Source organism: Tasmannia lanceolata, unplaced genomic scaffold (assembly GCF_043159265.1).
Source record: "Tasmannia lanceolata isolate RefF3 unplaced genomic scaffold, GAP_Taslan_0.1 ptg000006l, whole genome shotgun sequence".
In the NCBI taxonomy this organism is placed as follows: Eukaryota; Viridiplantae; Streptophyta; class Magnoliopsida; order Canellales; family Winteraceae; genus Tasmannia; species Tasmannia lanceolata.
This window is the reverse complement of record NW_027518683.1, coordinates 3,045,610-3,061,537: the sequence shown is the minus strand read 5'-3', so window position 1 is coordinate 3,061,537 and position 15,928 is coordinate 3,045,610. Positions and strand designations below refer to the sequence as shown.

The window sequence follows — 15,928 nt, the reverse complement described above, 5'->3', positions numbered from 1 at the left end:
ATTATGCATGAATACACTCCCTATTTTTCAAAATGGATGATTGGAAGGTACAACCCACACCATAGGATGATCCAAATCGTGCATTGAATGGGCCATAATGTAAATAGGTTGTGCCCCAAAAATCATTAGAATAGGATGATTCTAACCCTCCGAAGAGGGACTGACAATATGGAAACTTCTATAGATCGAGCGGTTGAGATCGTCCTATGGCAATGATTTTTGGGGCACGATCTATTTACGTTGTGGCCCATCAAATGGACGGTTTGGATCATCCTATGGTGTAGGTTGTACGGTCCATTTTGAAGATCAGGGGGTGAATTCATACATAGAAGGGAGTGAGTTTATCACCGCCCAATAAAAACTCAGTTTTGGAAAAACATGCGGGTCGACCCGACCCACCCGCACTGAGTCCGGGTCACCTGGTTGCTGACCCGTAGGAATGCGGGTCATTTTGACCCGCAACCCAAGTGACCCGCACCCGCATGACCTGCGGGTCGACCCGACCCACCCGTTTGCCAGGTCTAGTTGTCACTAATCTTGGACCCGGACCCCACCCGTACGAGCCAGGTGGACCCACGGGTCATTTTTTTTTTGTTGCTGTTTTAAAATACAGGATTAATTGATAAGAACACAGTTATAATTATAAATGAATTTAAACAAAGCCCAAACAGACAAGAAACATGGTGAAGAAAGATAGAAGCAAGGTAGATGGAGAAGGGGTGAGAGAGATTCAAAACCTACAGTTAAAAAAAACCACCCACACACATTAAAGGCATCGGTTCTCCATCCAAAAGCAGATTGTACACTTACAGAGAGAGAGAGAGAAATGAAGCGTCTTTGAGACAGCATCCCATCGTTACGTACGCTCCAAGACTTTTCCTGGGTCGCCGTCGGGGTCGGGGGATATCACCGCCCATTACAAAGGGTGTCGCCATATCTGGCTACATTCTGCAAATCTAGACTTGTCATCAGTCAGTGACAGAATTACCTACAATATTTTTCGGGAAATGATATACTACCCGCCCGCCCACCCCCCCTCCCCCCTTCCCCCTCCCACACAAAACAGATCAAATCCCCCCCTTTAACGGTTTCTGTGAGAGGATGGTTCACTGCTCGAGGATAAAGTTTTTTCCAAGCCAAGAAAAGAAGACTAACAATTCCTGTGAAAGGAGGTCAGCAACTAAAAAAATTAATTAATACTATTACTTAAGGGTAATGTTATCAGCACTATTGTATTTTGATGATCGCACACCTTACTTTATTAAAATTATGGTATGGCCCTCACCATAGGATGATCCAAACCGTCCATTAGATGGGCCACAGCCTAAATATGTTGTGCCCCCAAAATCAATTCCATCGGTTGATCATAACCCTCCGATCTGTAGGGGCTCAAACATTCAGTCGCTCTAAAGATCGGAGGGTTAGGATCAACCTATGGAAACACTTTTTAGGGCACAACCTATTTAGGCTGTGGCCCATCTCATGGGCAGTTTGGCGGGCCATACCATACTTTTAATAAAATGAGGAGTACGATGTAGTGCTGATAACATTTCTCTTACTTAATTAGATTAAATAATATATTTAATTAAATGTAGATTAAGTTTAAATCTGAGGTTATTTTAGTCGTTTATATATAAGTGCATTTTGGTATTTTTAAAAGTAAGAAAATACTTCATAGGTAATTCCGTTACAAACTGTTGATATAACTGGATTTTCAAAATGCAACCAAATGTGATGACTGCCTTTGTAAATTTCAAACTAGAAGATTGCTTTTGCAAATAAGGCAAAGTAGGGAGACTTATTTTGCAAAGAAGGCAGAATAGGAGAGTGCTTTTGCGAAAACCACAAGTAGTTGTTTTGTGATTATACGTGGTAGTGTTTTAAAATAGCATACGAAAATATGAAATTGGTGTATCTTATAAGTAAATGGGGATGGTGAACAAAACCAACTAACTTGAGGCAAGTCTACCGTTGGTTTGTAGTGAATGACTAGAATGTGACCGTATATAAGGGTAACAATATGAAAGAGCAAGATGAATATGCTATGTGAATGTAATGAGCCAAGCCGATCTGTAGCTCAATACATGCAATAGATAGCAAATTGTGCTCGCACTTCACATAGATCATGTATCTCCCCACCATAAATTAGTTATATGGTGCAATGCACAACAAACACATAGTGATCGAGTATGCATAAGGTCTCTTGAGAATGACCAATGCATATTTTGTGACCGACTCCTCTAAATAACAGAAGTGGCGAAGACAAAATTCTTCTAAAATAATCCTACCTGATAAAAGCTATATGTGCTGCTACTCTCAAGGTGGCAAACGGGCCGTGCCGACCTGCAGCCCGGCAAGGCACGGCACAGATAGCTACAGTGACCGTGCTGTGCCGGCCTGGTGGGGTGGCCTGCCAGGTGGCACGGCCCTCGAGCCTGGTTCCCCTTTAGAAAATGTATATTTTTTAGGAAAATCCAAAAATACCCCCCAAAAGCTGTTTCAAAAGGCTCGTTTGTGGGGTATTTTCGTCCAAAACATATATTTTCATAAAATCTTGAAAATACTCCCCCAACAACTCTTTTTTGGGGTTATGTTGGGATTTTCATTGTTTCAATCTTTTACATTCCCTAAATACCCTCCCCAACAACTCTTTTTGTAGATATTTAAGCCATTTCATGTCTTTTACCAAATTAACCCCCTCAACAACTAATTTTGGAAGGTATTTTTGATTTTTATTGTTTAAATGTTTTACCTTCCCTAAATACCCTCCCCAACAACTATTTTTTGTGGATATTTAAGTCATTTCATGTCTTTTATTAAATTAACCCCCCAACAACTATTTTTTTGGGGTATTTTGGGAAGTAAAAATATAACCCACCTAATCCTATAAATACAACTTTCCACCCCCTTCATTTCTCACCAAAGCTCACTCTCTTTCTATTATCTAAACTCTCCTATTAACTTCTCTCTCCTCCTAATCAAGTTCTCTCTCTCCCAATCAACTTCTCACACTCTCTCTCCAATCTACTTCTCTCTCTACTTAATAGAACTAACTACTCATCAAGAGGGCGGCGGTTGGCGATTAACACGAGGGCGGCGATTGGCGATCAACAAGAGGGTGAGATTTTGCTTAAATAGGTTGAGGTTGGTACCCATTTAAATATTTAATTATAATTCTCCTTTCATTAATTTTTTTAAACCTCTCTTAATGGCCGATTCGGAAGAAGTTTTCTACCCCAACATTGGCCATGACAACAACCAAGTCATGGACAATGATGAGTTAATGGAAGCTTGTTTTGGAGGTCAGTGGAGTGAAGACGAGGTTGAATTTGAAGTCCAAAATGAACCCAACCTTAGTGCTAGTGGGAGCCAATCTCCTTCTCACTCTAAAGTTAAAAGGGGTAGAACTTCAACTGTTTGGTCTACCTTCACTCGTGAAGAGATAAGACGTCCAGATGAGAAAGTAGAAGTTAGGGCAATTTGTAAACATTATAAAAGGGATCTTAGTTGTGATGTTTCGAGTGGAACGGGCAACTTAAAAAGGCATGCCGACGCTTGTGGTAAAAAGCATGGCCTGTTAGACCCTAAGCAAACTCAACTAAGTCGCACGTCTAGTTCAATAAGAACATTTTTCTACACTCATGATAATAATAGCAGAGAACTAGTCGTATACGTTAAACACTCTGAACAACCATTTGTTTTTGGAGAAGATAAACGTTTTGAAAAATATGCTAACCAGCTTTAAATCCTGCTTTTAAAAGGGTACCTAGAAACACTATAAAATTAGACAGTTGTAAACTTTTTAATGAACGTAAACAACAACTGATTTCATATTTTGAAGGATTTAATGGAAAAATTGCACTTACTTCTGATATTTGGATTACCAAAAAGGGTTATTCATATATTTGTGTAACCGCACACTATATCAACTCTAATTGGCTTTTAGGAAAAAGAATTATTAGCTTTAGTCTTATTGATTACCCATATACTATAAATATTATATCAACACATATTTTAAATACTGCTCGTGAATATAATATTACAAATTTTTTTTCTATAACTCTAGATAATGCTAGTAATAATACTTACACAATAGAGTTATTAAAAACTGAATTGAAACTTATTTTAAGTGAAAAACTTTTTCATATTAAATGTGCATGCCATATTTTAAATTTGGCTGTGCAAGATGGTTTAGCTCTTAATGACCCACAAATAGAAAATATTAAAACTTATATTACATTTATCAATTCTTCAATGTCTAGAAGACAAGAATTTGTAAAATTATGCAACACCTATGGAAAAGAATTTTCTAAATTCAAATTAGATGTTAGACATAGGTGGAATTCAACTTATTTAATGTTAAAACATTACCTCCCACATAAAAATTTAATTCAATCATTTGGTAATGAAAATATACCTCAACCTCTCCGTTACACTGTAGGTCTCCTTGATTGGAACACTTGTGAGGGTTTCATGAATTTTCTTGAAGTTTTTTATACTGCAACTAATGCTTTTTCTGTTGTTTACAAACCAACCTCAAACATAATTAAGAGTAACTTATATAATATCACGCTTACTTTAAAAAAAAGGAACTGAAAGACATGAACAAATATTTGAAGCCATGGAGGCAAAATTTAAAAAATATTTTAATGAAATTCCACTTTTATATTCCTTCACTACAGTAATGGACCTTAGGTTTAAGTTACAAGATTTAGAAGTCTTGTTAGAAGAGTGCAATAACAACCTCGGTAATGATCCTGAAAATTCAGGGAATAGTATAAATGAAATTAAATCATTATTAAGGTCAATGTATCATATATATGAGGTGGAACATGGACAAAGAAGACCCAGTTCTTCTACGAGCTCGGGGCCTAAAAATAATTTAATTTTTACTTTAATAAACCTAAAAAGAGCAAAACCTAGTAGTGTTGGTCAAGCATCTTGCAATGAGTTATCATTGTATTTGGAAAATGAACATTACATCAATCCCGAAGAATAGGAAACTTTTGAAATTTTGCCTTAGTGGAAAGCAAATGAGAAAACATATCCAGTGCTATTCGTCATGGCACGTGATCTACTAACCCCCCGGTGTCTACAGTAGCATCGGAGTCCACTTTTAGTGCAGGTAACAGGGTTTTAGAAGACAAAAGAACCAAAATGTTATAAAAAACATTGGAGGTATGTGTGTGCTTGAAGGACTAGCTTGATGCAGATGCTAGGATGCAATGATTGGAAGGCTCAAGCTCATCATCTGAAGATTGCTGAATACTTTTAATTTAGAAGTTATTGTAATTTCAAAGTTGTATTTATTTTTTGTCTTTTCTTCCTTTAAAGGGTTAGAGGCAAGGTTCAATGTCCTCCTCAGCTCCTCTTTTATTGTTATAATATTTGATATTAATAATGTTTAAAGGTGCCGCCCGGGTTCTTGGATAAATATTCCGGGCACAATCGATCGTTGTTTTTAAATTACTATTGTAAAGTAATTATAAATGAAATTGACAAAAGGGGGACTAAGAAAATTGTAAACAAAAATTGACAAAAGAAGACCAAGAAAATTGTTCACAAAATTTGAAAAAGAAAAAGTTTTTTTTTGAAAACAGAACATTTCTCGGAACTCCGTGGGATCCGGGCCTCATTTGGTCGTGCCGTGCCGGCCCGGCATGGCCCGTTTGCCACCTTGATGCTACTCTGCATAGTGATGAGAATTAGAGTGACGTTAATCATAATGAAATTTAAGTAAGTTTTCTAGTTCAAGATTTCCGACATTTTAAATATATCTCAATCATTGGTTTTGTTTTTTACAAAATGGTTTTCTAGTTATGACGAAAATCACTTTTAAGATAAACGGTACAAAGAAATTTTTGACAGATACAAATGGGCATAGGGAAGGATGTATGTGAAATTACGACAGCTGATCATGTAAGATGTCTTAAGGCACCCCACATGATCCGGACCAAACAAAAGCCTTAAATTTTGATATACGTTTCACATAAATATCTACTTTCAGGTCTAAATCTTAATTGTTAATACGTGGGATCTCTAAATTTTGTATTATTATGCTTTTTTGTGTCTCAGGAAATGTAGATTAAAGATTTATTTAAACAAAAATGAGATATTGGAGGAAACCAATAAATAACAAATACATTAGGTAAGTAGGGTTTTATTGTAAGGATTTAGAATTGTATAAACATCTTCAATATATTTTAAAGAATCTAGTTTTCCACGTTTTTGCTTTCCTGAATCAATTAATACTATGTTTACATATTGAAATCGGGCGATATAAATTCACACGCCCTGTAGGATAATTTGCGAAGGAGGGTATGGGCAGACTTTAACTCTTTTTAACGTCAATTCACGGTAAAAGGGTGCGAATTATCATCCAGGGGGCGTGAATTCATCATTCCCCATACTAGTGTTAGTGCATGCTCACATCTATTATAATATAGCAGGATGGGGGTTTCACTGTTCACGCACATGTGGACAGTCCCCCCACCCAGCCTTCAATCCAACGTGGCATCCTTTTCCCATGACGCAAAACGATTTCAATAAAAGGAAAATCTATGTGAATCTCAAATTTCTCTCTCTCTCTCTCTCTCTCTCTCTCTCTCTCTCTCTCTCCACAATTTCTCTCCTTTTAACACCAACTATTTCTCTAGAAAAATTATCTCCCTATCTTTCCGATTAAAAAAGTCCTTATCTTGCTCTATGAATGTCAAAGTTCTTATCTCCTCATTAAATAGTAAACTCCCACTTTCCCATTTATTCACACCATGCACATTTGAGCACTTGATGAACAATTCCAGCCACTAAGGGTGGGCCCTATGAATGTCAAGATTTTAGGATGCTCTTGTCTCCCATTTAATAGTAAACTTCAATAAAGACTTTCCCATTTATTCTAAGTAGGGGTGCAACTTGGGCCGGGCTCAACCCAAACATGACGGGTTCAACCCGATTTTTGCTCTCGATGAGTTGGCATTTCCTCGGGTTGGGTTGGCTTAGGGTTGGTAAAAGCCAACCTGAGTTAATTTTGGGCTGGGTTGGGTTAAGGCCTTGGCAACCCAACCCGACCTGAACTGAACCGGACCTCCGTCCTCTATTTTTATCTTGATTTTCTTTGGGTTATTGTAGTTTTTCTGTTTGGCCCAAGGTGAACCAGAACCAACCCGACCCAATTTCGGGTTAGATTGGTTGGGTTAGACTTGAGAGATTTAGAGGCGGGTTGGGTTAGTGTTGACCATCCTCAACCCGAGGCTTGGGTTGGGTTGGGTTGGGTTGGGTTAGGGTTGAGGGAATGCTATCTCAGGTTGGGTTAGGGTTGGCCTCAACCCTAACCCGACCCGAGTTGCACCCCTAATTGTAAGGCTCTCTCAGTATCTCTTTTCAATGGCATCTCCCGTCACAATATGACTCCCGTACTTTCTCGCCCCTCTCCCTCTCCTCCTCTGTACAAGTGTCTTTTCCTCTCTTCCTAACTAAAAACCTTTTTTTTTTCCATGCAAATCTTATTCTACCCTAGCCCAAGCCATAGCTACCTGCAGCATCAGATTGCCCCTCAGGTGCTCACTAGGGAAGAAAGAAAATCAGCCAGATGGAAAATCAGCCTGATGGAGGATAGTGGAACATGCATTTGCTATCATATGGTTCACAGTGAATTGCATTCTTTATTCAATTATTATTATTTCAAGTAGGATAATGTTTCAAAAAGTCCCTACCAAACTGCCATTAACGTCTTTTGTAATAAGAATTCTCATCCTAGCAACATTTTGTAAATTGGCACATGCGAATTCCAATTCATTCATGAAAAAGTCCCTCCCATATTGCCATTAACATCTTTTGTAATAAGAATTTTCATTCTAGCAACATTCTGTGACTTGGCACATACTTTTCTCATCAGCAGATTGCTCCCACTTGATTTGCATACATCACACATTGAATTACAGTAATCCATACGTTAAAGTGTGGGAAATGTCAACTTCTATGGCGGAAGCTATGTTCTTCCACTGCGGAGAAAGCTCTGTTCTTCCCTGGACCTTGATCTCATGGGATCATCCATGAGACCTCATATCTCTCATTTTAAGTTGCTTTGTTTGTCTGACTGAGATGGAACCAGAAGAAATAGTTCCCCTTAAAGCTGTGAAGGCAACAGTTTGCTATTGCACGAACCCATTTTCATTCAGGCTCCGTTCCCTTGTCCAATTCACACCCTCATTTATTTCATCATTTGGCCTTAATGAGTGTTGATATAGAGAGAAATGACAAATTGAAAGGCACCCTTTCAAAAACCACCTACCCATTGTCAATGTCAATAATAAGAGCACGGAACTGTAAATTAAGCAGAAAAATGAAAAAGCAATAATTAATGACAATGGTGGCGCCCTTGTTGATGGGTTTTGCAAGCGCGCCCTCACTATAAGAAAAGTGACATTCACCGACGGTCATGATCATCGGTGTATATGCCAATGTGTTGCGTCGGAAAATATTAACCTTTAATGACGTTTTAATAGCGTCGCTAATAATAAACAAGAAATTTTTGGGCGGGTGAAGGTTTTCGTCGGGGAAAATCCATCCACCGAAGTTTCTTCTAGGAACGTCGGTAGATATATATTATTAACGCTAAGAAAATGTCGCTATTTCCTATGTTTCTTGTAGTGCCTTCAGTTTATCATCCCTCTTTTATAGAACACTCAAGATAAGCATAGAAAGATAATAATAAAAGAGAGAGAGAGATAACATAACTCAGTTGCCCAAAACCTACACTTAAAATCTTCCAAATATCTTCAACTTCTCCCTTTTCAATTGAAAGTCATTTCTATAAATGAGTTTCACACCATGACAAAATACAAAACACGTATTACGGCCTATATATAAACGAAAACCATGTACTCAAAACCTCAAAACCACTGGTAAGAGCTCACAGAGATTGCCGATATCAGATTCAGAGCGTCCAGTTTCTTCCGGGTGAGAGCATTCTACCAAGGAGAATTTGAAGGTAAAGGTGAATAAGTCTTTCAAAGGGAAAGTCCGGTTGCTCTTTATCCCACCACCTCTCTTATTATGGTAGCCAATGTAATCACTCTTAAAGAACTCAGCCCTTTCTATCAAATGCAGACCAACCCTTTTAGCAAGCTTCTCAACCTTCCACCTGTTATAAGGATAATCATTACGGTGCGATAAATGCACCTCCCCGCCTTGGCTCAGCATCTCTACCGCACTCTTAAAGAACCCCATGACCAACTCCTTATGCATTCTGTAGAACCAAAAAGTTAAACCATGATAATCAAGGTAAGTTTCTTAACGGTCAGAAATTGGAGGATATGAATCATAAGAGTAGATTTTGATGCATGGCCTATATGAAGCAATGCCTAAAAATTAAGGGAAGTGATATGTTCGCCTTTTTAAAAAAAACTGGGGACAGTCTTCTCCAGTGTATTTATGACTACTCTTTACACTATAGGGAGCTGTCCCAAATAACTTACATCATAGAACAAGTACTAGGATCCACTTGTTGCATATAATAAGAACTCTAACACATCCCTGATGACCCCTTCAAGACCTCCATTGAACCGATTCACCTGTATTTTCCGAATTACCCCATGACTCTCTCTCTCTCTCTCTCTCGCTTTTAACTGGCCATCAAGACATAGTGAATCGAACGGCGGATATGTTTGAGAAATTGAATGCGCGTGTGGAGCAAATCACTAGTCAATCTGATAGTGAAATTGGAGAGACTTCTCACGTTTCTATTAGAATCCATGAAGGTCGGGTTAATACCAATGGTGGCTCTTATCATTCCGGTTCCACTAACTCATACGCACCCAAGTCTGTGAAGTTGGACCTTTTGTGTTTCAACGGTGGTGAAAGATGAATAATCATATTTCTTTATGAGTTTGATCATGGCGGACTTTGAAAGTGGAGTTCAAAAGATCGCAACTATTATTTTTGAAGATGGAAGTCCAATTTTAATTATGCTACTCAACAAAATTATTTCCATTATGATATGGGATCCCGGTGGAATAAAGCATTTTTTTTTTTAACAATTTAACCTTGAGGACAATGTTGTTTCTAAGAGGGAAGGAATGATGTGTGCATGATAGTGGTGGTGAAAATGGTAGTTAGTGGATGGATGTGTTTATGGGTGTTAGTTATATAGCTATGTTGTTGTAGGGTAGTGGGAGTTAGTTATTTATGAGGTGTCTTGTTAGTGGGTAAGTGTGCTTGTGATGTGGCAATCTCTCTTGCTTGTATTTATGTAATAGCAATCTAATGAAATAAAAAGAAGAGAAATATCTAGCAAAGAGACTTATGTTTCTTGGACAGTTATGGTTTCTCTCGATTTGAACCGTTAGGAGGTCCGGTTGCAATGAATCAGCCTCTTTCTCCCTCTTCTCTCTTTTGATTTTGTTTATTTGCGTTACGGCGTAACAAATTGGTATCAAAGTAGAGATCTAAGGTGTGGATTGAATCAGATTCCATGGTTGATGTGAAGGTGATAACCGGAAAATTAGAATGTCCTTGGTGGGCAATTCCTATACTTAACAAAATTAAAGAATCTTTGGAAAGCTTCGAGAAGTGGATGATCTCTAACACTTGGAGGGAGGCAAATCAACCGGCTGATTTATTTTGTCTAAACACAATTGCCCTTGTAAGGGGATGGACATGGATGTATGTTCCATACCTCATGAGTTGGTAGTCCTTATTGAACAAGATTCCAGTGGAACTAGCTTCTTTAGATTGTAATCCTCTTATTTTATTAATTCATTCTGGTCGGGGTCCGCCTTAACCCCAGCTTGCCAATCTAAAAAAAACAGGTGGGCCCCATCGTGTATTGCCTCTTGCTCATAGATGCATAGAGCACTTGTTTTTTAAAATACGAGCACACCTTATTCGGAGATCCAAACCATTCAATTGTTGGGCCCAATTGCAAATAGATTGTGCCACAAAAGTCATCTCCATAGGATGATCCTAATTCTCTAATATGTATCAGAAGGTTAGGATCATCCTATGGAGATGATTTTTGGTGTACAGCCTATTTACGTTGGGTCCCAGCATTTGAATAGTTTAGATCTTGAAGAAGGCGGGCCCACTCTATTAAAGAAAATCATTGAGCTAAACATGTACCATATATTTATTAGAAAATAGATTGCAGCCCACTTTGATCGAAGATTGGAACTGTTCATTTGCTGGGGCCAAACGTCAATAAGCTTTTCCCAATTTCAAATTGAATATAGCCTTTTGTAGGGATTCGGGTCCTTTGTTTGTCTTCTGGTGCACGTGTCGAGAGAGAGAGAGAGAGACAGTACGGGGCCAGTGCCCTTTTTTATTGTGTTCTTCAGCAGCATGGTTCCAGACGGGACGTTTTGTCTCTTAAATATGGGGGCAAATGAGGGGTTAATTCAAGTAATATAACCCCCAAAGCCAAACCTCCTACTTGTGAAAATGCAAAGAATCCAACTGTCTTAACAAACTGCAACATACTGACATGGTTAACACACTGCTAGCGCATATATCATTTGTATAGGAAATTAAAGCATATTGTTACGTTTGAAATGTTGCTTGTAAAACAAACTTACTTGATGAGGTGTGTATGGCGTTCACAGACACCAGGGAAATGGCCAGCGTGAGGGAAATTGAACACGATTCGGTCGAATTTGATGGTCTTCAATATGGGGCGTTTATGCATGTCGTTCACATCAATATCATGCAGCACTAAGCATCCTCGTTGCTTCAACTCCTCCAGGTGAGCCTCAGAGCTCCAATGTTTCTCCAAGAGCATATCTAAATATGTACATATGCAAGTCCATGTGCGACTGGTTAGGATTTGGGGACTACACATTTATTCCTAAGGAAAAGTTAGCAAAACATTCAGGTCCTCTTATTGGATGGTTAGGATGAATCCATTGGCAGTGGCGGAGCAACATGTAGCTTAAGGGGGGCAGCTGCCCCTCCTGAGTTGGGCCAAACTCCTTTATAGGCCCAACTCAATTGAGCCCACCCTTATGTATAACCATAGTGATCTGATTTTTTTTTCCACCAAACTTTAAACATTGAAAGGAAGAAAGCATATGAGCATTGTAATTGAGAAGGTAAGACATGCATGTAACGTACAAAAGTGATAATATAAAGGAATCCAAGAATGAAAAATATAGTGAATACCTTGAGAATCATTGGAAGTTGCAACCATGTTCTTTGCAGAGCCAAATGCTTTTGCTAAGCAAGCAGAGAAGGAAAAATCTCCCTCACCCACCAGCAAAATCCTATGGGAGCTGCTGTAATGTTTTATCCATTTCTCTCCTCGACCTTCTCCCCTCATCATGTTGCCATCCATATTCCAAACCAATTCCTCGGGGACCTTTTTTACTCTCTATTATATCTTGCATAACACCGTGTCAATATCTTATTTACGAAAATTTAATATAAAATATTTCTGGGTTTGTATTATGTTCCCCAAAAGATTAAATCAATTCTCGAGGAAAGACTTTTCGAAGTTCCTTTCCTTTCCAAGACTGAGGAAGTTCAAAAGTTTGTGCCACCTTATAGGAAGCCACACTTTCTCATTTTACATGTGGCGGACCTTTTGGTGTTTTGGACCGTCCATCTAGTTGCCTTATAGGCGTGAAAATTGGCAAGCCTCGGGTTCGGGTTCGGGCCTGGCCAACCGGGCCCAACCTGAACCTAGGATAACTACATAATTGTCTTCGTAGTATTGGACCCAAGAAAACTACTTTGTGTTATGTGTGTAGTGTTGACAAACAATAGCTGGTGGGGTTTTTGCAAAAGTTTCCTGCTTTGACTTTTTTTGAAAAGCTGCAGTCTTCTAGTTTGATAATGCATGTGTCACGTTTCCCACCATTTTACCTTTCTCTCTCTCTCCATCCACACAACAAGAACAGTTGGTGGGCCCATCTTTGAACAACGTAGGCCCTGCTCATTTTTTTCAAAAAGAACACCACACCATAGGATGATCCAAACCGTCCATTTGATGGGCCATAAACGTAAATAGGTTGCGTCCCAAAATATCATTTACATATGCTGATCCTAGCCCTCTGATCTAAATAGAAACTGCATCATCGTATGCAACCTCTATAGATTGTAGGGTTGCGATCATCCTATGGAAATGATTTTTGGGGCACAACCTATTTACATTGTGGCCCATCAAATGAATGGTTTGGATCATCCTATGGAGTTGGTCGTACAGTAACATTAAGGCCTGTCCACAACATAGGATGATCCAAGCCGTCCATCGTTTGGATAATCCTATAGAGTTCGTCGTACAGTAACATTAAGGCCCAATTGTAGGCCCCTCCGATATTTTTTCAAATTGAAGTGTTACTGTCCACAACATAGGATGATCCAAGCCGTCCATGGTTTGGATCATCCTATGGTGTGGTTCGTAGAGTAACATTAAGGCCCAATTTAGGCCCCACCCATATTTTTGAAAATGAAGTGTACCGTCCAGACCATAGGATGATCCGAGCCGTCCATTTAATGGGCCATAACGTAAATGGGTTGTGCCCCCAAAATTATTTGCATAGGATGATCACAACCCTCCAATCTATAGATGTTTCCATAATAAACAATTTCTCTTTATATTTGAGGGCAAGGATCATCGTATGGAAATGGTTTTTTGGGACACAACCTATTAACGATGTGGCCTATCAAATGGACGGCTCGGATCATCCTATGGTCTGGACGGTACACTGTCATAGTGGGTTGGATTTGGGCAGAATTTTGGGGGCCCATCACCTGTTTTTTTTTTTTTTTTTTATGAAGTAGGGTGTCCCCACCCCACTTTGTAGAGTGGGACTAATTCCCACCGGATGCGCGCAATTCATCAACTGTTCCTGTTGAGAGAGAGAGAGAGAGAGAGAGGTGGAATATGACCTCCGTTTAGAGTTAGCCGTTAAAGCCTAACGGTCAACGTTTGCTAGCCGTCAAGGGGGGGGCCCTTTTTAATCACTCCTTATCCCTCCACCACCTACTCATTAGGGGTTTTGGAGTCGCAAACAAGCCCAGAAATAAGGCTAACAATTCCTGTGAAGGGAGGTCATCAACTAAAAAAATTAGTTAATAGTATTACTTAATTAGATTAAATAATATATTTAATTTAATGTAGATTAAGTTTAAAATTGAGGTTATTTTAGGCGTTTATATATAATATAAGGGGATTTTGGTAAATTTCAAACTAGAAGATTGTTTTTGCAAATAAGGCAAAGTAGGGAGACTTATTTTGCAAAGAAGGCAGAGTAGGAGAGTGCTTTTGCAAAAATCACAAATAGTTGTTTTGTGATTATACGTGGCAATGTTTTAAAATAGCATACGAAAATATGAAATTTGCATATTTTATAAGTAGATGGGAATGGCGAACAAAACCAATTAACTTGAGGCAAGTAATACCCTTGGTTTTCTAGTGAATGACTAGAATGTGGCTGTAGGGGTGGACATGGTTCGGTTCGGTTCCGAGGTGTACGCAGAACCGAACCAATCCCTATCGGTTCCCAAAATTTGGAATCAGAACCGAACCAAACCGAACCAGAACCGAACTTGATCGGTTCGGTTCGGTTCTGGGTTTACCCACTTACTTTTTCCTGTTTACACATAAGAGTCACGGAAAGAATGAAACCAGATAAAAAAATGTTGAAGAAAAGAGATCATACAGTTTTAGATCTGGTGTAGGGATGGATATATCTCAGAAAATCACAAGTTCACCAAAAAAAAAAGAAGAAATAGATCTCAGAAAATCACAATAAAATATGAGAAAAAGAACCCCTAGAAATGAAAAGCTAGGGTTTTACAGGAGAAAAGAACAAACCTTTGACTTTGAGAGGTGGAGACCGTCGGCTGTGGAGGAGAATGGGGGAGGAAGTTCCGTTCAGACCGGCCGGCAGTGGCTATGGAGGAGAATGGGGGAGGATTTCTTGTGGAAAGCATGGAAAAACCGTTGCAATGGAGATTCTTTTTTCTCTCTCTCTCTCTCTTCGTTTAGCCCAAATAATGAAGATCAAGGGTCGTTTAGCCCAAATGAAGATCAAGGGCTTTTGTTTTTGGGAATGTTAAAGAGAAAGAAAAAATCAAAAGATGGGACCCAACAACACTCATTTTTAATACCAGCACCCATCTTTTTGTTAAAGATAAAGAATCAAATGATGGATTTTTGCCTTTTGCTTTTTGGAGCTAGCTATGTTGTAAATTTTTAATACCCATTTTTAATACCAACTCCCCACCTCTTTAACGTTTTCGGTTCTTGGTTCGGTTCTCGGTTCCAAGATCACGAACCAAAAACCGAACTGGATACACTCGGTTCCCAAAGTTGGGAATCAGTACTTTCGGAACCAGAACCGAACCACAGAAATTTTGAACCAGTTCGGTTCCTCGAGTTGAACCGGAATCATGTCCACCCCTAGCTGTATATGAAGGTAACATGTTGAAATAGCAAGTGAAATATATATATATATATATATATATATATATATATATATATATATATATATATATATATATATACACATGAAAGAGCAGGATGAATATAGTATGTGAATGACATAGCCAAGCTGAACTGTAGCTTAATACGTGCAATTGCAACTCGGGTCAATTTTTGGGAATTCGGGTTGAGGTTTTACATTAAAATCGAGACAGGTTCAGGTTTATTCCTGTTCATGTCTTAGCAGAAGCTCAACCCGACCCAACTCAATATGCACCCCTGGCAATAGATAGCAAATTGTGCTCGCACTTCACCTAAATCATGTGTCTCCCCACCATATATTAGTTATATGATGCACATTTATTGCATGTATGGTATTCATGCACAACAAAACACATCATGATCATGCATAAGGTCTTCTGGGCATGAACAATGCATATTTTGTGACCAACTCCTCTAAATAACTATATCAACCCATCACATAGTGAAAATTGCTTTTTCCTCCAATAT

General features: G+C 38.8%; 1 protein-coding gene across 2 annotated transcripts; it reads right to left on the bottom strand.

Moving 5' to 3' along the window:
* Window positions 1–8,763: 8,763 nt before the first annotated feature.
* On the bottom strand, window positions 8,764–15,198 carry LOC143879272 (uncharacterized protein At4g26485-like). Of its 2 annotated transcripts, none has more exons than XM_077381562.1 (4): window positions 14,810–15,198; window positions 12,154–12,370; window positions 11,571–11,775; window positions 8,764–9,247 (listed from the first exon to the last, which is right to left on the bottom strand). In XM_077381562.1, the coding sequence occupies exons 2-4, from the start codon at window positions 12,323–12,325 to the stop codon at window positions 8,884–8,886; spliced, it is 741 nt and encodes a 246-aa protein (XP_077237677.1). In that variant the 5' UTR covers window positions 12,326–12,370; window positions 14,810–15,198; the 3' UTR covers window positions 8,764–8,883. The 2 variants fall into 2 exon arrangements, with proteins under 2 accessions (XP_077237677.1, XP_077237676.1); XM_077381561.1 differs by having other exon boundaries at window positions 12,154–12,361; window positions 14,810–15,197.
* Between the last annotated feature and the right edge of the window lie 730 nt (window positions 15,199–15,928).

What these genes read in the sequence shown, in the direction of transcription:
- LOC143879272 (XM_077381562.1), bottom strand. Translation starts at nt 12,325, where the DNA reads ATGGATGGCAACATGATGAGGGGAGAAGGTCGAGGAGAGAAATGGATA. An exon ending in AACTTCCAATGATTCTCAAG is followed by an intron (nt 11,776 to 12,153) that starts GTATTCACTATA and finishes GTACATATTTAG; the next exon opens with ATATGCTCTTGGAGAAACAT. An exon ending in CGCCATACACACCTCATCAA is followed by an intron (nt 9,248 to 11,570) that starts GTAAGTTTGTTT and finishes TTGGTTCTACAG; the next exon opens with AATGCATAAGGAGTTGGTCA.